The 21,625-nt window shown below is 44.2% G+C and overlaps 1 protein-coding gene across 1 annotated transcript in view; it reads left to right on the plus strand.

Annotated features, from left to right (window-relative positions):
• The first annotated feature begins 943 nt into the window (after positions 1-943).
• The window catches only part of WFS1 (wolframin ER transmembrane glycoprotein), a 71,359-nt gene continuing 50,677 nt past the window's right edge, over positions 944-21,625 (plus strand). Inside the window, exons 1-2 of the mRNA XM_082266536.1 lie at positions 944-1,086; positions 7,288-7,434. Of these exons, the coding sequence (XP_082122662.1) occupies positions 7,293-7,434 (142 nt within the window). The 5' untranslated portion in view covers positions 944-1,086; positions 7,288-7,292. The remainder of the gene's footprint in view (positions 1,087-7,287; positions 7,435-21,625) is intronic.

Genomic DNA, 21,625 nt, shown 5'->3' on the forward strand with positions numbered 1-21,625 from the left:
GCACACATGGGACAGTGTAGTGTATGATGAGCACACATGGGACAGTGTAGTGTATGATGAGCACACATGGGGCAGTGTAGTGTATGATGAGCACACATGGGACAGTGTAGTGTATGATGAGCACACATGGGACAGTGTAGTGTATGATGAGCACACATGGGACAGTGGAGTGCATGATGAGCACACATGGGACAGTGTAGTGTATGATGAGCACACATGGGGCAGTGTAGTGTATGATGAGCACACATGGGGCAGTGGAGTGTATGATGAGCACACATGGGACAGTGTAGTGTATGATGAGCACACATGGGACAGTGTAGTGTATGATGAGCACACATGGGGCAGCACTGTGTATGATGAGCACACATGGGGTAGTGTAGTGTATGATGAGCACACATGGGGCAGCAAAGTGTATGATGAGCACACATGGGGCAGTGTAGTGTATGATGAGCACACATGGGGCAGTGTAGTGTATGATGAGCACACATGGGGCAGTGTAGTGTATGATGAGCACACATGGGGCAGCAAAGTGTATGATGAGCACACATGGGGCAGTGTAGTGTATGATGAGCACACATGGGGCAGTGTAGTGTATGATGAGCACACATGGAGCAGTGTAGTGTATGATGAGCACACATGGAGCAGTGTAGTGTATGATGAGCACACATGGAGCAGTGTAGTGTATGATGAGCACACATGGGGCAGTGTAGTGTATGATGAGCACACATGGGACAGTGCAGTGTATGATGAGCACACATGGGGCAGTAGAGGGATGTCTCTGATCTGACACGCTTTATTTAGCTCTGTGTATATGAACAGCAGGAGCGGGTCTGCTGACTCTCACAGGGAAAGCAATCGAGCGCCGCTCGTCACTGCAGCCTGCCGGGGTGAGTCATACAGAGAGCGATAGATTGGTTGTCCTGTCAGGCTGCTGGCAGCGGTGGGTGTGGATTTGCAGAGTGGACGGTATGTGAGGATGGCAGATCTGTGATCACTGCAAGGAGGACACCCGGGACTGAGCACAAGGACACCTCGGTCTGCTGGGACTGATACAGGAGGGAGGAAGTTGGCTCATCTGGCTGCATGGTAATGTTAGGAGGTGTTGTCACTCTGTATAGCGAGGACTGTGATCTCTGCCTGTATAGTGAGGACTGTGATGTGTTGTCACACTTTATAGTGAGGACTGTGATCTCTGCCTGTATAGCGAGGACTGTGATCTCTGCCTGTCTCCTGGGGCTGTCATGTTGATCCTGAATGCACTCAGGACAAAGCATGTAGCTAGTAAAGGTCAGCTTGTATAGTCCTGGTTTGTATAGTTGTTTGAGGTCCCCATGTAGTGGGATGAGGATGAACACTCAGCAGGGGCTCCCCCATAGTTTACCTTCAGCCTACTCCCACCAGCCCATTTCAATGTTTTTTTTAAAGCCAAACTCCAGACAAGTTGTGCTGGCACTGCAAGGCTTATTTTGTTCATGTGGGGGAACAATTAAAGGAGATTTACTTACCCATCATCATCTCTTCTGCACCCCCACACTCTAGCAGTCTAGGGTCCTGATGTCATCAAGAGCAGGGGCCATAGCCCTGCATTGGACATGACGAGGCTGAAGGACAGTCCATTGCAGGATATGGGGGCGCACCATCTGCTGGAGGAGTACAGGATCAGGTAAAACTGTGTATTAGGGATGCCAGCTCTCAGTACATTCATGAACAGTTTCTAAAATCTGTGATTTTTTTTTTTTTTACATCTGTCCATGAATCTATGGTACAGGCACCAAAACTGTAAAAATCCATGGATTTTACAAACTGTTATTGAATTTCATGATCAATGCCAACCCTGCTTTGTATTCTGCCCCCTGGGCAAAATAAGCAATGGACCTTTGTGGCGCGGGCACAGCCCTATTGCAAGGGATAATTTCCGGCCATAAATGGATTGGAATTTGGCCGATTCAGCAGGGACTGACTAAGATGGAATCCATGTAGGGCCAGACTGATTGTAGCCAAGTCAGTCGATCGATCAGGGTACAACCAACCTATCTGAATTTACTGCATGTGATTACTGCCAGTGCCTATAGCCACCAGCAGTGATCATTTTTGTCTGTCGGCCAGGAAAGCTCCCCCCCCCCTCCACCAGCAGAACACAAGAGCTCTGCAGGAGGCATTCAGTGTTGATGGGGAAATCATGCAATTTTCTTTCCTTCCGCCTGTGATGGAAGGAAAGAAAATCAAATCATCTATGAGCCGCCTAATTTGTCCAGAGTTGGGCTTTAACACTGGAGACCAGTATGCAGGCTCCCAGTCTATGATCATTGTGATTGTCATGTTATCATGTATTGAGAATCCTGCCAGCTCCCGCTGGCACTTGAGGCTCCATTCACACCTGGGCGACTTGAAACGCGGGCAAAATTGGTGCAATGCATTTGCGATGCCAATATTTCTCAATGACACCCTGTAGCAAAACGTAGTGTCATTTTGATGTGCTTGTTGCATGACAAATCACAACAAAACCGCGGGACGTGTGCCACCCAAAGGAAGTCCCGGGAACTTCTTTTGGGCGACTTTTGTTTGTGCGATTTTTGCCACGATTTGTTGGGGTGCCACTGAGAAATTACAGCATTGCAAACACTTCCCACTATGCCCCTATTCTGAATTGCGGGTAGAATCGCAGTGATTCCATCCGTGATTCAAATTGCCTAGGGGGTGAATGGAGCCTGAGGGATTCTTAATGCAGGCGGGTGGACTCCAGATCATGTGATTGGCTGCCACACTGATCATGAGAGGAGGAGCTCGCCACTTCCGCAGGCCAATAAAGTGGTTCATAAACAGAGCTAAACTTGCCTTTTCTTCACCGGTCCCAGTTCTGCACTGGCATCTTCTGCTGAGTGCCGATCTTAGGCTGCCTTCGTTGACCAGCAAGGGATGACATCGCATTTGTATAAATTGGTCATCCCGACACTCCAGGACCGTGCCAGCGATGTAAACTGAGCTTACGCTCTTGTCAGAATGTCAGGAAACCAGACCACATGGGGATGCAGGTAAAATAATGCAGTTTATTGGAGTAAACAACAACAAACGCACAGCAAGAGTGAGGAAGTGGGAGCAGGAACAAGCCATGGTCAAGTCCAGAAGCGGGTAGTCATCCAAACCGGGGTCAAGTCCAGAAGCGGGTAGTCATCCAAGCCGGGGTTGACTCCTGAAGCGGGTAGTCATCCAAGCCGGGGTTGACTCCTGAAGCGGGTAGTCATCCAAGCCGGGGTCGACTCCTGAAGCGGGTAGTCATCCAAGCCGGGGTCGACTCCAGAAGCGGGTAGTCATCCAAGCCGGGGTCGAGTCCAGAAGCGGGTAGTCATCCAAGCCGGGGTCGAGTCCAGAAGCGGGTAGTCATCCAAGCCGGGGTCGAGTCCTGAAGCGGGTAGTCATCCAAGCCGGGGGCGAGTCCTGAAGCGGGTAGTCATCCAAGCCGGGGTCGAGTCCTGAAGCGGGTAGTCATCCAAGCCGGGGTCGAGTCCTGAAGCGGGTAGTCATCCAAGCCGGGGTCGAGTCCTGAAGCGGGTAGTCATCCAAGCTGGGGTCGAGTCCAGAAGCGGGTAGTCATCCAAGCCGGGGGCGAGTCCAGAAGCGGGTAGTCATCCAAGCCGGGGGCGAGTCCAGAAGCGGGTAGTCATCCAAGCCGGGGGCGAGTCCAGAAGCGGGTAGTCATCCAAGCCGGGGGCGAGTCCAGAAGCGGGTCATCTGCCGATGTCGTGCCGAGAGCCAGGAGAGTGGTCAGCCAAGCCAGGTCATACACGGAGACCACAAGACTGCTAGCAGAGATGCACCTTGGAGCACAAACACAAGGGCAAGGACTGCAACCCATCAGGTGTGCAGCATCATCACTGTGCGACACCCAGGCAGTAGGCAAGTGATGATGCAATCAGTCTATAAGAGGCAGCAGTCTGCACATGTCAAAGATGGCTGCCAACAGGAGTACAAGGTAAGACCATGACTGCTCTGTTCAAGTCTCTGCACGGCTGCGGTGTGGTGACCGGAGTTGCTATCTGATGTGCTGCGTATAATCGCAGAATGTCTGCATTTCACTGCACATCATGCCAGGAATCTGATATGAACAGGACCATATAGAAGATGATTGTGTATGTGCCCTTGGGGTGACAGGAATTGCTCAGATGCAGAAAAACACACATAGTGTGAATGGGCCCTAAAAACAAATGCTTCAGCTACTGCCATTCATCAAATAGGATGGCGTAGGTTGGGCACCAGGGCTGTAGATGGACACAGCCTGGCATTCCAGAGATCACCCCCTGTACCCTGCCTTGCTTTTTAATCCTGGGCACTGTTTGAGTAATAGTGACAGAAGGGAATACTACTTTCTGAGGAGAAAAGGGAACTAAACTAACCCTGGAGAACCTTTGGCAGAGACAGTGAGATCTCACAATATTCATGATTAATGACCATCAGACGTGGGCATTAACCAATGCAATGCCTGATTACTGCACCCAGCACCGAGATTGCTAACATTGTGACCAATCTGCACTGACATTCTGCTATGCCCCATTGAACTTATTTTTTTCTGCCATTTATGGTTTTGTTTGACATTTTCTTGCACAGAAAAAGCAATTATGTGGGATATATGAGATCAGGGATGCAAATGTTTAAATATTGAAATGTTTGTTACCCCATCAAATTCCTGATATGTGCCTGCTGTACCATGCGCTTGTATGAGAAAGTATCCTGCTCTCTTTGTATTGCTTCCTTTGTGTGAAATCCCTGGTGTTCCTACCAGTCTCTCTGCTTTCCTATCAAAAACTGACCACACTAAGCAGGAGAGTACACCCTGGTCAGCTCTCTAGCTATGCTGGGAACTCAGTGTTCTCTAATCCAATGATCAGACTAGTCCTGACATGCCCCCGCTGCACAGCCATTCACTGGGAAGCTCAGTGTGCTTCTGCTTCTCCTCCGGGTTCAAGTCTGGGTCACTCAAGGACATTCACAGAGTTGTCCCATAGCCATCCCTTTGTTATCTTGGCTATGGTACAATGAGCTGTGTGCTTGGAATCGTTGTCCTGTTGGAAGGTGAACTTTCACCCCAACCCAGTCTGAGGTCCAGAGAACTCTGGAGCAGGTTTTCATCAAGGATGTCTCTGTACATTGCTGCATTCATCTTTCCCTCAATCCTGACTAGTCTCCTAGTTCCTGGTGCTGAAAAACATCCCCACAGCATGATGATGCCACCACCATGCTGCACTGTAGTGATGGTATTGGCCAGGTGATAAGCGGTGCCTTGTTTCCTCCAGACATGATGCGTGCCATTGAGGCCAAAGAGTTCAATCTTTGTTTTATTAGACCAGAGAATTTTGTTTCTCATGGTCTGAGAGTCCTTCAGGTGCCTTTTGGCAAACTCCAGGTAGACTGTCATGTGCCTTTTACAGAGGAGTGGCTTCCTTCTGCACACTTTACCATACAGGCCTGGTTAGTGGAGGTCTGCAGAGATGGTTGTTCTTCTGGAAGGTTCTCTTCTCTCCACAGAGAAATGCTGGAGCTCTGTCAGAGTGACCATTGGGTTCTTGGTCACCTTCCTGACTAAGGCCCTTCTCCCCCGATCACTCTGGGGGTAGTCCACTCTAGGAGGAGTCCTGGTGGTTCCAAACTTCTTCCATTTATGGATGATGGAGACCACTGTGCTCATTGGGACCTTCAATGTTGCAGAAATTTTCTGTACCCTTCCCCAGATCTGTGCCCCGATACAATCCTGTCTCTGAGGTCTACAGACAATTCCTTGGACTTCATGGCTTGGTTTGTGCTCTGACATAAACTGTTAACTGTGGGACCTTATAGACAGGTGTGTGCCTTTCCAAATCCTGTCCAATCAACTAAATTTACCACAGGTGGACTCCAGTTATGTTGTAGAAACATTTCAAGGATGATCAGTGGAAACAGGATGCATCTGAGCTAAATTTTGAGTGTCATGGTAAAGGCTGTGAATAGGAGTGTGAACAGAACACCTCCAGGTAGCCATATTGCATTTCATTTCACAGAAAATTACAACAGCTGCAGATTGAAAAGGAAAGGTCATTTTTAATAAAATTCAATTGCAATATGATTTGTGTTGCAATTTTATATATATATATATATATATATATATATATATATATATATATATATATATTTTTTTTTTTTTCTTCATTATTTGGTATTATTTTTACCCTTTTAATGGCAGGATTACCTGGTTACTAGAAGGGGGGGGGGGGGGGGGAAGTGTCAACAAGGAAACGAATCAAGCCACTATATTTAAAGGATAACTCCTACTTTCATGGCAAAAATAATTGCTACACAAGCCTTTTTTATTAAATGTTGTTTAAAATTACCTTTCCTTTTCAATCTGCAGCTATGTAATTTTCTGTAAATTCAATGCAATATGGCAACCTTTCCCTGAAGTCTGCAAGCCAGATTTTAGGCATCTTCTGCAACAGAAATGTAATTTTTTAGTGAGATGCTCCCAAAGGGTTAATTACTTTCTAAAGGGATGCCGACACAGCCCCGTTTTCATTTTCCAGCCCCAAGTTTTCCCATTAGAGCACTGCAAGTGCATCAGCTGATTGATAATGAAAAAGTCACTCCTATTCAAAATTAGTATCCAAAGATATAAAGTGGAACAAACCGCTATTTCTTCAAAGCAGACACAGGTAGGAATCTGCAACAAAGTCTGCCAAATCCTTGCAGTGTGTGTGTCATATATAATCCCTATCACAGAGGGGATTGTTGTGTGTATGTGTGTGTTGTTAATATATATATATATATATATATATATATATAATTTAAATAAAACTAAAAGTAGAGTTACTCTTTTTAAGGACCAGTAAGCTGCAATGCTATTGATTTTAGTTCAGGTTTAGATACGCTTTACTTATGACACGCACACTTTTTTTTTTTTTTCTTCTGCAACGGGCATGAATAATTTATTGGCTTTAATTTGCTAGATCTGAAAAAAGTATTGTTTATCTCTTGCTGTAAGCTGGATGCTGACCAAGGAAGCACTAAACTCCTGTAGCTAAGAGAAGAGAGATTTTCTGGCTTTTGCAGGACACAATTTATAGTATTGTGACAGTTGAATGGCATCAAATCATTACATTCTGTTTTATCATCTTGATTGTTCAGGAAAGTGTCAGGACGCTGCATAGTTGCACCATTTTTGGAATAATCCGTGATGGACTTGTCTTCAGAATTTTCCTTTTATATTGTATTTGGCATAACCATGTTCCAGTAGAGAAATATGTGACTGTTTATTTCTTCCAGAAAACATGGAGTCGGAGCCAGCCGCTGCCCCGCATGTACTTGGCCGATCACAGCTGAATGCAACTACTGATACAGAGGTGCAAGAAGAGACCCATAAAGCAGGCCCTTCCAGCCCCGTATCACCCGGAGTCTTTACAGCTGTGCCAGGTATAGCCCTCAATTACAACATAGATGTGTGTTTATCACTGTGATTCTACCCTCACCATTCTTTGCATACCGGTTGCAATTTAAAGGGCAACTCTACTTTAACTCTTCTGCCAGACCAAATTTTCAATTTTTCTCACAAATGCTACAAAGTGCATTTTTGAGTTAAAAAAGTTAAAGCAAAGAACTTCTAAAATATATTAAAATTTTGTTCACCTTTTTACACCATGCTGCTTGTTACCAGTGCTAAATTAAAGCCCCGTACACACGCAACGATTATCGGCCGACCGATCGTCTGTCTTTTGTCCAGAGTGGTGTTTTGTTGGTTGGAATGTGCCTAGACTGCACACGAATTTTCTCGCCCAACAAAAATCTGCTTCAGAAGTGATGTCATGTGCTGGTTTGCTTTCTTTGTGTTCTTTCTTCTCTGAGCATGCCCAGTCTTGCTCATAAGATTTTTCCCTGTCGAAATCTGTACTGACTGCACGAAAATCGGCCGTGTTTTGACGGCGGACAAAAATTTTATAGCCTGCAAACCAGATTTTTTTCGGCCGAAGAGTCGGTTGTCGGAAGCATCATACTAACAAGCCGAAAATCGGCAGATCGGACGTTGGTCGAAAATTCCCTGCCAATTTTCGAAGCGTGTGTACGGTGCTAAACACTGTTTTTGTCCACTAAAAGACGACAAAATCTAAAGTAATTCAGATGACTAAAATGGCATTTTGGTCAAAACACTAAAATACGACTAAAACGAAAATGGCATTTTAGTCAAGACTATGACTAAAACGAAATTGAAATTTGACATCAAAATTAACACGTAAGGATAAGTAGGGGGCATCTACCAAGCTGCTGAAAGGGGGGAAAAAAAATGAAGAAAAAGGCTTTTCCCCCTTTTTTTTTTTTTTTTTTTCTTAATATTTCATATTGGTAATATTTTCAGGTAATATGTGCAATGGCATTATAGCCAATATAATTTACAGTTTTTAGGCGGTTGTCAAAAAGCAATATTTTTGTTTGTAAAACTTGGTTTTATTTATGAAGACGTAGTCTATCACACTAGCTAAGTCTATAGTCTGTACTGCATGCTCAAACCTAATACCATAAATGATAACGTTATTAGATTTGTACTCCAGGAGTATATGAGTTTGGCAATTCTAGAGAAATGCTTTAAAGAATGCATTACAATTTAACTCAGGGGTGGGGAACCTTTTTTTCTGCCAAGGGCCATTTGGATATTTATAACATCATTCGGGGGGCGTACAAAATTATGAACTTAAAAATTTGCCTGTTTTATTTGGTCTAACATTTAATTAACTCACCCCTAATGTGATGGCTGGAACTGCTTCTCTTTGGTGAGGTGTGTGATGTTAGCTGGTATTGATAAAGTTGCTACTCGCAACTGGTTTTCCAGGTTTGCGTTGGTCAGTCTGGAGCGCAGTTGACTCTTTGCAGTGGTAAGTTTTGAAAAGAACAGCTGGCTGGTACTGCTGGTGGTCACTGCTGGCTGGTACTGCTGGTGGTCACTGCTGGCTGGTACTGCTGGTGGTCACTGCTGGCTGGTACTGCTGGTGGTCACTGCTGGCTGGTACTGCTGGCTGGTATTGCTGTGGGTACTGCTTGTTCAGGCTGCTTCTGCTGGCTGGTACTGTGCTGTAGGTACTGCTGGCGGGTACTGCTGGCTCAGGCTGGTACTGCTGGCTGGTATTGTGCTGTGGGTACTGCTGGCGGGTACTGCTGGCTCAGGCTGGTACTGCTGGCTGGTATTGTGCTGTGGGTACTGCTGGCTGGTACCGCTGGCTCAGGCAGGTACCACTGGCTGGTACTGCTGGTGGGAAATGCTGGCTGGTACTGCTGGCAGGAAATGCTGGCTAGGAGCGGCTCCGTGCTGGAGGAAGAGGCAATGCTTCCTGTATTGGTCACAGGTGGAGTGCATTTGATATTACTCCACCTGTGACTCACTTAGACTGTCAGAACGGAGCCGAAACTATACTGGAAACATTGGCTTTGTTCTGACAGCTCAGCTGTGAGACATAGTCTTGGCTGCATGGGGGGGCGGACCAAATGATTTTGCAGGCCACATGTTCCCCCACCCCTGATTTAACTAAACCCATTTGATTTTAGTCGACTAAAAAGTACTGGAGATTTTAGTCGGCGAAAATATGACTAAAACTGAAACCATTTAGATGACTAAAAAATGACTAAAACTAAAATGCCATTTTAGTTAAAAGACTTTGACTAAAACGAAATTGAAATTTTACATCAAAATGAACACTACTTATTACACCCCCTATTTAGGGTGTAACATGGTGCAAATGCCCTCACACTACGTACCCCCCTACTTTCACACAGGACAGGGGTTCTTCTTCCCTGCAGCCGCTGTCCCTTTTAAAATTTTGCCTGGCTGTGTGGGAATCTGTGAATTAATGTGAACTGGGCGGCACAGTGGTGTAGTCATTAGCACTTTCACCTAGCAGCAAAAGGGTCGCTGGTTCGAATCCCAACCACGACACTACCTGCCTGGAGTTTGCATGTTCTCCCTGTGCCAGCGTGGGTTTCCCCTGGGTACTTCGGTTTCCTCCCTCACTCCAAAGACATGCTGGTAGGTTAATTGGATCCTGTATTAAAAAAAAAAAAAAAAAAAAAAAAAAAAAAAAAATTGGCCCTACTGTGTATGTATCAATGTGAGTTAGGGACCTTAGATTGTAAGCTCCTTGAGGGCAGGGACTGATGTGAATGTACAATGTATATGTAAAGCGCTGCGTAAATTGACAGCGCTATATAAGTACCTGAAATAATAACTGCGAGTCCCATCTTCCACTGGGGCAGACAGACTTGTATATATCTCAACGGACTATGAGTGTAGTAATCAGTGCAATCGTAGTCCATCTACTCTTACATAAGTGTTTGCAGGAACCTGACATTGCACTCACTATCTGCTGATCGCGGGTGCAGTACTTTGCAGGCTCCTATGGGGAAAAAACAATAAAATTGTGGATATTTGAGAATGCTCATTGTGCCCACATGTGCCTTCTCCCATCCTTTTGAACGTCTAGAAGTGCCAAAACTTGTAGAGATGCATATATATATATATATATATATATATATATATATATATATATATATTAGGGATGCACCGAAATGAAATTCTAGGCCGAAGCCGAATAATAATGAAATGTTTGGCCGAATACCGAACACGATGTTTCGCATTTTTTCCATTTATTTTGCCAATTTTTTTGTCCTCTCTCTTGTCCTCTCATGTCTCTCTCTCTTGTCCTCTCGTCTCTGTCTCTGTCTCTGTCTCTGTCTCTGTCTCTGTCTCTGTCTCTTGTCCTCTCATGTCTCTGTCTCTTGTCCTCTCATGTCTCTCTCTCTCTCTCTTGTCCTCTCATGTCTCTCTCTCTCTCTCTTGTCCTCTCATGTCTCTCTCTCTCTCTCTTGTCCTCTCATGTCTCTCTCTCTCTCTCTTGTCCTCTCATGTCTCTCTCTCTCTCTTGTCCTCTCATGTCTCTCTCTCTCTCTCTCTCTCTTGTCCTCTCATGTCTCTCTCTCTCTCTCTCTCTCTTGTCCTCTCATGTCTCTCTCTCTCTCTTGTCCTCTCATGTCTCTCTCCCTAAATGTTACTGTAGGGAATGGGATTCAGTGCACACTGCAGCCTTGTACCATAGGGTTAATGTTAGTGACACTGTAGGGATTGGGAAGGATGCTGGGAATGGAAATCAGGAAGCATGCAGGCAGCCTTGTAAATTTTAATTGCAGATACAGGGCACTGGGCAGGTCAGGGTTAATGTGGTAACATCAATTACTCAGTGACAGTCAGTCAGTCAGTGTCAGTGTGGACTCGATCAGATTATACAGTGACAGACAGTCTCTCATAGTGGTAGTAGTAGGAGGCTGGAGGTGGACTAGTAGGAGCCTGGAAAGGAGCACAGCCGCATACATACATTACTCACTCGTGCACTGCAGCCCGCCCCACACATTCAGTGAGTCTTACTCTCCTCCCTAGTTTTTTCAATGGCACATTCAGGAAGCCAATCACGCCCTGAGTAGCGGCACAGCGGAATCAATCAGGTGTGCAGGCACGCGTGATTGGTTCGCTGTGCAGCTAATCACGGCGTGATTGGCTTCCTGAATGTGCCATTGAAAAAACTAGGGAGGAGAGTAAGACTCACTGAATGTGTGGGGCGGGCTGCAGTGCACGAGTGAGTAATGTATGTATGCTCACCGCTGAAGTGTCCCGGCTTCCCCTGCCTAACACGGAAGTCTGTGAGTCCTCCTGTCCTCCTCCGAGTCCCTTCCCCCTGTAAATATCGTGACCTCGGCGATATGAATATCGCCTACGGCCACAGAACGATAGTCGATATCATATCGACTATCGTTCAGCCCTATTGTTCGGCACAAAATTATTCGGCCTTTTGACTTATTCGGCCGAACACCGAAAGTGCTATTTTTTCTATTTTCGGCCGAATAATGTTCGGCCGCCGAATATTCGGTGCATCCCTAATATATATGTATATGCAAATCTCAATTTCAGGAAGAAGTAAAGTCAATTAGCTGTCCAGCCCATCTGTCATTTAGCTCAATTAGCTGTCCAGCATCATCTGTCATTTTGTTCTTCAGTGTAATGGACAGCATGGGAGAAAAGTAACTTCGGGCCACAATGGTCAACTGTTCAGCCTTTGACTAAATCTAAAGCCTTATGCACACTGCTGCCTGAAAACGCTCCATTTACAGGCATACCGCTTTTTTTTTTTTTTTTTTTTTTTTTTTTTTTAATCTAAAATGCAGGCCATTGTTTTCCTTGTGCTCTTGTACAAAGGCACATAAACAAGCGCTGTGTGTTGATCTGTAAAAAAAAATAGAAAAATCTACTTTGCTGGTCAGTAAATACGCGCAAATGCGTGTGTGCGTGCGTACAAATACGCCCAACATAAATGTCTGAAATAACATTCAGAAATGCAGATTTTTCAAACATCAGTACGTGTGCAAAAGACCTAAGATGTCTGATGGCTGTCATATAGAATTATATATAGTGTGGTGTGTGCAATAAAAACATGGCAACATTTCATTCTTTGTGTGTTATTAGTTTAAGCAGACTGTCTATTGTTGTGACTTTGATCAGATCACATTTGTGCAGAAATCCATATCATTCCAAAGGGTTCACATACTTTTTCTTTCAGCTGTGTGTGTGTGTGTGTGTGTGTGTATGTATATGTATATATATATATATATATATATATATATATATATATATATATATATATATATATATATATATATATAATTATAGTATAGTTATTGGTTTGTTTTGTTCTCTAGGATTTCAAAGTACAATTTCACTATTATTTTTTAAAGATATTTATATAGCAATGTACACATTTAAATTTTTTTTTTTTTTTCTTTTCCAAAAATTTTATTGAAGAATAATAATAAAACATAAGAGCAGATGCAATGTTGCCGTAAGATAAACAGGGTAAAGTCGTAATACAAAACGCTTATGAGTTGTACATAAGGTTTACAAACAGGGTATTGTTACTCATCTGGAGATTAACAATATAAACATATGACAACAGTAGAGAAGTATGTAATTAACTGTAACATACAGGAGCAATTTCTGGGGCATATGAGTAATACTTGAAGTGTCAAAGTAAGAAGAATATGTAGTATAGAGTCAATGTCAGGAAGAGGACAGAAAGAGTAGAGAAGGTACTAGAAGCAGGGCTTGTGGACGACTATTACCAGCATAGTCGTATGGTGGAAAGATAAAAGGATGATATGAGAGATGAATTAAGAAGGTAAGTGGGGGGGGGAGAAACAAACAAAAAAAAAAAACATTATTTGCCAAATTCTTAGGGAAATATAATCGTGAAGGGGGAGATTCAAGACTTAGTGGGGCCATATTAGCTGCATTTAATGTGGATCATTCGTCTAACCCATATACTTGGTTTGGCCGTTTTGAATCTGAGGTAGTCACTGGAAGAGCGGAAATCAATCCAGTCCTTCCACGTATTTCTATATTTATCAGGATTGTCATGAGATATGCAGATTAGTTCTTCCATGGCTGAAATGTTGTCTATTTGAGTAAACCAATCATATAGAGATGGTGTAGAAGGAGACAGCCAATATCTGGGGAGGCATAGTTTAGCCGCATTAATTAGGATCATAATAAGTGATTTACAGTACCTCGGAAGTACATTTACATCAGTCTCTCTCCTCCTCAAGCAGCTTACAATCTAAGGCATATGCACAGGCATACATACACATAGTAGTGCCAATTACTTCACCAGCATGTCTTTGTAGTGTGGGAGGAAACTCACACAAGCACAGAGAGGACATACAAACTCTGTGCGGATAGTTTCTGGACTGGAAGTTTCTAATGCTGCAAGGCAGAAGTGCAAGCCACTGTGATTTGTCGTAGTTTGTTACCATTTTGCAGTCGCACCAAATTTTAATTCTTTACGTTTTGTAGTATCTATTTACTTGACTTTTTCTGTACAAAAAAAAAAAAAAAATGTTTTGTTTGACCTCATGAACATGCGCGTTCTTAGGTGTACATCCTTGCAAAAGGCCACGTTTGTCCACATGCGATGCGCAGGTGTTCCTTGCATCTGCGTGCAGGCAGTCGCATTCATGTCAATTTGGACGCATTGGCTATTCCCAGTTTGACAGCCGGGCGGGTGAGTGTCCCCGAACACAGACTTGTATGGGACTTCCTGCACGTGGGTACATGGAACACTTTAAAAGAGAGGTGTAGGGATAAAATATACCAATCATACTCCCCTATGTGGCTGCAGCAATTAACAAAGCTGCAGTTGTCCCCTGACAGATCTAAGACTGAGAACTGAGGGGGGGGGGGGGGGGAACAATGGCTGAGCCAGCTGCCAGTCAGGCATCTGGGAGGATACTGACATTATTGTCGGGAACCCTACAGAGGCTAGACTGACAGCCAACAGGGGACTTTAGCCTCCTGTTGGCTAAATCTTGGTCACATGAATGCACAACTAAGTGCACTCCTGTGACCCAAAAATTTTTGGCCATATTTCTCCTTTTAAGTATGCCCATGTGAATGAGGCCTTTCTGTGAAACAACATTCATTTATTTGTACAGTTTACCGAATTAGTAGATTTGATTACCTATTTTTGCTACTATCCTGTGACGTAGAAAATTGTGATTATCTTCATTTTATTTTTTTGAGTTCTCCTGATTTCAGAAAATATTTTTTATGTTTTTAATTTAAGTATGTTTTTAAAAAAAGATAAGGAAAAAAGTCACTGGCAACAAAGGGTTAAAAGACATGCTATTAAACAATTGGAGAACCATGGCAAATAAGTGGGTGACTATTGTCCGTGATGTAACCTGGGATTGTGTAAGTATTTTTAAAAATGGGGGGGGGGGGGACCTACAAGAATGTCTTTAAAGAAAGTCCTGCATTTCATCAGAAGTCAGGACTAATCCTGGGCATGCCGAGACTTTCTTGAGTCTTAAAATGTTTACACAGAGGCCTTTTATTGCCATTGTGAGCATCCACTGAAAGCATCTGCTGTTTTTTCTTTTGTTTTAACCCACAAAAAATATTTAGATCTGGGTAAATATACAAAACTCCATTTAGTAAATCCTAATATACAGTCATTATAATGCTAAATGCTCGCGTAATTGCCTGTATCTCTCCTTCATGTTAAACTCCCATAATCCCCCGCACAGCTGCTGCTATTTAATTGGGATACCAGCTAGAGCTGCTGCATCGGCTGCAGAAATTGGCAATACACAGCTGAACATTCTCTAAAGCCCCGTACACACGATCAGATTATCGAACGATCTGTCGTCCGTTTTTTGTGGCATGCTAGTCTGATGTGGAAAGTGAAGAGGTTATTTACATACGAATTTTCCCGTACGAGAATTCTACTTCAGAAGTGATGTCATGTGTTGGATTGCTTTGTATGTGTTCTTTCTCTCTGAGCATGCCTAGTCTTGCTCTTAAGATTTTTTTTTCCATCAAACTGTACTAATGAGACGAAAATCGGACGTTGTGTTACGGACGACAATATAGCCTGCACATCAGGATTTTGTCAGCCGAAAAGTCGGAGTCGGCTGTCGAAAGCACCATACTAACAATCCAAAAATCGGTAGATTGGTCGTTGGACGAATTTTCCCTACAGATTTTCTTATCATGTGTACGGGCCTTTATTCTGCCCCATCCATGCTAACGGCATAGACAGAGGAATTTCTACTTTTGGCTTTTGTACTCTGGCATCTGCGACACCAGCGGCTGCCTAAAAAAAAAAAAAAAAAAAAAAAACGAACACTGACTGCATCTGATAGGATAAAGTCTTTATTTTGCTGATCATTTTCCACCTGGCTCAGTTGACTTTTCACCTGACTTTACTGGTGGTGGTGCTTGCTGGGCCCATAGCTGGAATCTTGGAAACTCAGGAGAAATTTCCACCCATCTTTGGCCAGCTTTTGGAAGAGGCAGAGCAGCAGTGACTGACACAATGAGGTTGATTTACTAAAACTAAAGTGCAAAATCTGGTGCAGCTGTGCATGGCAGCCAATCAGCTTCTAACTTCAGCTTGTTCCATTAACCACTTATGCCCCGGAGGATTTTCCTGCTAAACGACCAGGGGGTATTTTGCGATTCGGCACTGCGTGACTTTAACGGACAATTGCGCGGTCGTGCGACGCTGTACCTAAACGAATTTGACGTCCTTTTTTTCCCACAAACAGAGCTTTCTTTTGGTGGTATTTGATCACCCGTGCGATTTTTTTTTTTTTTTTACTTTTTGCGCTATAAACAAAAAAAGAGCGTACATTTTGCAAAAATAACAATATTTTTCACATTTTTTTATATGAAATTCCCCCCCAAAAAAATGTAAAAATCTAAATTTTTTAACATTTTCGGCCAATTTGTTTTATGCTACCTATGTTTGGGGAAAAAAAAATCGCAAAAAGCATATTTTGATTGGTTTGCGCAAAAGTTATCGCGTTTACTAACAAAGGTAAAGATTTTTGTCATTTTTGTTGTTTTTTTTTTTTTTTTTTTTTTGCGGTACTGCGACATTGCGGCGGACAGATCGGACCCTTGACTGACATTTTTGACACTTTTGGGGTTACCAGTGACATTTCTACAGTAATCAGTGCTATACATATGCACTGTTACTGTAAAAATACACTGGTAGTGAAGGGGTTAACTTTATTTGGGAGGGAGGGGCTGTGTGTATCCCTAGGGGCGTGCTTTCTACTGGGATTGGCTGTGGCTTGAGCTGTAAGGACACTGATCAACGGATCTACATACTAGATCCGTGTGATCAGTGTATTTACAGGGAGGAGAATGACAGGTGGCTTGTTTACACAAGTGGCCGGCGGACATCGGGTCCGCTGGTCACACGCGCGGGGGGGGGGGGGGCGCGCGCTCGCTCCCCAGAGCCTCACAGGCGAGCGACGTAGACCTACGTCACTCTGCCTGTGAGGGGCTGACTGCCGCAGTAAATATACTGTGAGCAGTCGGCAAGCGGTTAAAGGGTAACTCCACTTTCATGAAGGAAAAAATAATATAGCATATACAATTGTGACATGAGTCATACTGTAATTGTTATTAAAAATTAAAATTCCTTTTCAATCTGCAACTCTGTAATTTTGTGAAAATTAAATGCAATATGGCAACCTGGAGGTGTTCTGTTCACAGAATGTATACAGACCACACCCCAGAAACATCATTTCCTGCTTATGATTGGCTAATTTTCTCAGAAGTCTGCCTAGGATACAAGTCAGATTTCTGGCATCCCCTGCAACTAAAATGTCATTTTTGGTGAGATACTCCCAATAGGAAATTGCATCTAAAGGGATGCAGGCCCAGCAGCTTTCCTCGTTCGAGCCCTGATTCTGCAGCAGCTGGTTGATAATTTAGACTCACTCAGCACAGAGGAACAAACAATGATTTCTTCAGAACAACAAAAGGTAGAACGTTTTTTTTTAAATTCTTGCAATGTACAGAGATCACCCAGAGGGGAATGTTTTTTTTCTTAATAAAAGTGGAGTTACGCTTTTAGGCTCCATGTACACGGGACGCTGGAAATTGCCGTTTAGGAGCAGTTGGGCGTTTTTTTCAGAAGCCCCTGAACCCATCTACATTTTATCTTATCTGTCCATGTACACAGGGTCGTTTACAGTCATTTGCAGGCAGTTGCGTTCGGGGACTTTTTTTAGAACGCAATTATTTGCGTTCAAACGTGTGTTTCCCGGCGTTTCAAACGCACAAACGCGTCTGAACGCGATGACCCACGTTTAGCGTTCGCGTTTTTCCATTTTAAAGGGGAATAATTTTTTTGACCTCTAGGAACGCTTCTAAACGTAAACGCAGGTACAAACGCGACCGAACGGACGTTTCAAACGTCCTAAAAATTCCAGCATTCAAAGGGACTTTTAACAACGTCCCATGTACATGGAGCCTTAAGCTTTGACAACAAAAAACCCTGGAAGCTGATTGCTTTCTGTGCAGAGCTGCACCAAATTCTGCACTCTCTTGTTTTAAGCCCCGTACACACGTAGCGATTGTTGGCCGTAAATATTCGGCCGATTGTAGGCTTGTTAGTATGATGCTGCCGACAGCGCATTTTCGGCCAACAGAATCTGTCGTGCAAGCATTAAAATTTTTGTTGGCCAACACCAGAACGGCCGATTGTTCGCCAGTCAGTACAGATTTCGGCCCGACAGACAGCAGATTTGCAAGACTGGGCATGCTCAGAAAAGATAAAGACAAGGAAAGTTAACCATCACATGACATCACTTCTGCAGTCGGCTGTTGTTGGCCGACAAATTTCGTGTGTAGTCTTCTGCAGTTTGCAACACACGACAGCCCTGGACAAAAGACGGCCGATCGTTCGGCCGACGATCGGTACTTGTGTACGGGGCTTAAGTAAAACAACCTCATAGTCCCTAACTAACCATACAATGGCCATGTAAAGTCAGTGATGTCTCGAGCATCCCGACCCCTTTGTAACATCAGCTGTGGGATTGGAAACCTCATGCCCATAGCTCACCAAGAATGACAACTGGCTTCCAGGTGGATGTCATGTTGGGTATCTATTTAACCTCCCTTTTTTAGCTTTTACTCTAAAAATATTGGGTAATATATTTTTCCATGTTTATGTGCACTAAAATTAACGTTAGTGCAATTTTCTGAAAATATGCATTTTATAAACCGTTGTGCTAATATCATGTTACACAAAAAAATCTAAACTGCCACCATTTTATTCTCTATTGTCTCTGCTTTCAGAAAATAAATACTGTTTGGGAGTTTTAACAGTTTTTTTAGGCCTAAAATGTGCATTTTAACCACTTAAGGGCCAGGCCTATTCTGACACTTTTTATTTACAAGTAAAATTGTTGCAATTTTTTTTATGTCAAACTGTATTTGCGCAGCGTTTTTTTTAAAACGCAATTGTTTTGGAAAAAATACACTTTAATGATTTAAAAAAAAAACAATCTATAAACCAATTTTTTGGTAAAGTATGAAAAATGTTACGCCGAGTAAATAGATACAGAACATGTCATGCTTTAAAATTGCACACACTCGTGTAATGGCGTCAAATTATGGTACTTAATAATCTCCATAGGCAACACTTTAAAAATGTTTATGGGTTACCAGTTTAGAGTTGCGGAAGGTCTACTGCTAGAATTCTCGCTCTCGCTCTGACGTTCACAGGGATACCCCACGTGTCGTGCGAGCACCATTTACATATGTGGACATGACCTACGAATCGGTTCCCTTCTGTGCCCAAGCACAGGGAGTGGGAGTGCTTTTTAAAACCTTTTTTTAATTACCTTTTTTACACAGTCTTTAAATTCTATTCCTTGTGATTGAAACAAAAGTAATACAACATCCCTTGTGATAGAAATAAGACATGACAGGTCCTCTTTATGGACCGATCAGGGGCCAATAAGACCCCACATTTTTCCTATACAAATAGAAAGCATCAGATTTAAAAAAAAAAAAAAAAAAAAAAAACATTGATTTGATCCTTGGGGGGGGGGGGGGGGGGGGAGAGAATGTCACTTCCAGTTCACGGCCAATCTAAACAAGGTCATTCATGACTTCAGTCTGGGCCTCCCCGGCCATAGAGAGGAGTGTAGGCCATCTTTCATCTGCTTATTTTTTTATTATAGATACTTGTATAGCGCCATCAACCTATGCAGTGCTTTACACATATATTGTACATTCACATCAGTCCCCGCACTCAACGAGCTTCTAATGTAAGGTCCCTAACTTGCAATCATACACATACTGGGGCCAAACTGGAGTACCTGGAGGAGACCCACACAGGCATGGCGAGAACCTGCAAATTCATCTGTATGGCCAGCTGCTGCTGCAACTGCCGGGTCGGTTCTCAGGCTTCTGAGAACAACGGAAAGTGGTGGTCGGGGGGGGTGGAGAGTGAGGGATGGGGGACCCCCCCCAACCCCCCCCCCTTTCTGTCGCTTCTAAAAGTGATCCAGCAGCTACTCAGCTGCTTGGATCACTGCTCTTGGAAAGAATGGTGGCTGCAGAATATAAATACTGGGGTTATGTTGTCTAGCTGCAGCCATTACCAAAGTATTAAATGTCAAATTATTGACGTATTTTCCCAGTTTGGAGGGGGGGAGCACAAAAAAACAACTCTGGCAATAAAAGGGTTGAATGCTCATTTACAAATTGGTTTTCTGCTACTTGGTCCCAAGGGTTGCACTTCAAACACCAAAGGGATGGGCACCAAGGTGGTAAACTCATCCCTAGGTTTTTGTATTGTGGGAGGAACCCAGAGCACCTGGAGAAAACCCACACAAACATGGGGAGAGCATACAAACTCCATGCAGTTTTAGATGTGACCAAGAACTAATGTCAAGACCTCAGTTCTGCAAGGTCACTAAGCTGCTGTCAGACTTGTGTAGATTCCTAGCACTGGAGGAGGGCCGGAGGTATCTGCTCCACTTTCTTTGCAGTGGATATTGACGCGCTGTAATAAACATTTTATAGATAAGGGTGTATGCATAAAAGAAACAGAAATGTTTCCTTGAAGTTGTAATAACAGAGTTGTCTGGGGTGTGTACTGACAGGAATAGAACTGCTGTCCTGATAGGAATGGTATGAATCCGGGGAGGTGAGTGCACAGTGTTCTGACAGCAATAGATTTTTTTATGAGATGTTATTTGTCTGCAAGAGATATCAACTGATATTTTTTTTTTTCCTGTTTGGTCTCCATTTCCTGTATTAGAGGAATAAAGAAACCACAGAGCTCTGAGTAATGTACTGGAGAGAGCTGATTGAAATGTCCATGTTATGCAAGCCTGAGATGAGCCGAATAGGAACATTTTATATTTCATCTGACTTTGGGGGCACATCTTAGCTTCTGATTGTCTGTCTCTAATCTTCATCCTGACAGCAGGACCCGTCACTGTCAGAATACACTGATTGGGTTTTTTTTTTGTGCCAATCGGCACGTGCGCGCGCCACCACTATCTGCTACAGGAAGCGAAGTACAGGTACGTTGGTTCGCGTAACAGTGCCGACCTGCTGCAGTAGAACTACGACTGCTGGTCGGCAGGTGGTTAAGCTGACAATACATGGATCAAAATTTGATCCATGTGTGGCCACTGTGCTTTAACGGCGGGCAATCTACCAATCAACTTCTGTTCGACCACCCTGTTGGTATTTTGTTGCTCGATCCTGCGTGTGTTCTAACAGCAGGGAAGCCTCCCCACTGTCAGAATACGAAGGCACAGCGGGGAGGATCTCTTTCTTTCTCTCTGTCTCTTCCCTCCCCCCCTCCTGCTTTCCCTCCCTCCCCCCCTCCTGCTTTCCCTCCCTCCCCCCCTCCTGCTTTCCCTCCCTCCCCCCCTCCTGCTTTCCCTCCCTCCCCCCCTCCTGCTTTCCCTCCCTCCCCCCTCCTGCTTTCCCTCCCTCCCCCCCTCCTGCTTTCCCTCCCTCCCCCCCTCCTGCTTTCCCTCCCTCCCCCCCTCCTGCTTTCCCTCCCTCCCCCCCTCCTGCTTTCCCTCCCTCCCCCCCTCCTGCTTTCCCTCCCTCCCCCCCTCCTGCTTTCCCTCCCTCCCCCCCTCCTGCTTTCCCTCCCTCCCTCCCCTCTTTCCCTCCCTCCCTCCCCTCTTTCCCTCCCTCCCTCCCTCCCTCCCCTCTTTCCCTCTTTCCCTCCCCTCTTTCCCTCTTTCC

Source organism: Pelophylax lessonae (assembly GCF_965119305.1).
Source record: "Pelophylax lessonae genome assembly, chromosome: 1".
Lineage (NCBI taxonomy): Eukaryota > Metazoa > Chordata > Amphibia > Anura > Ranidae > Pelophylax > Pelophylax lessonae.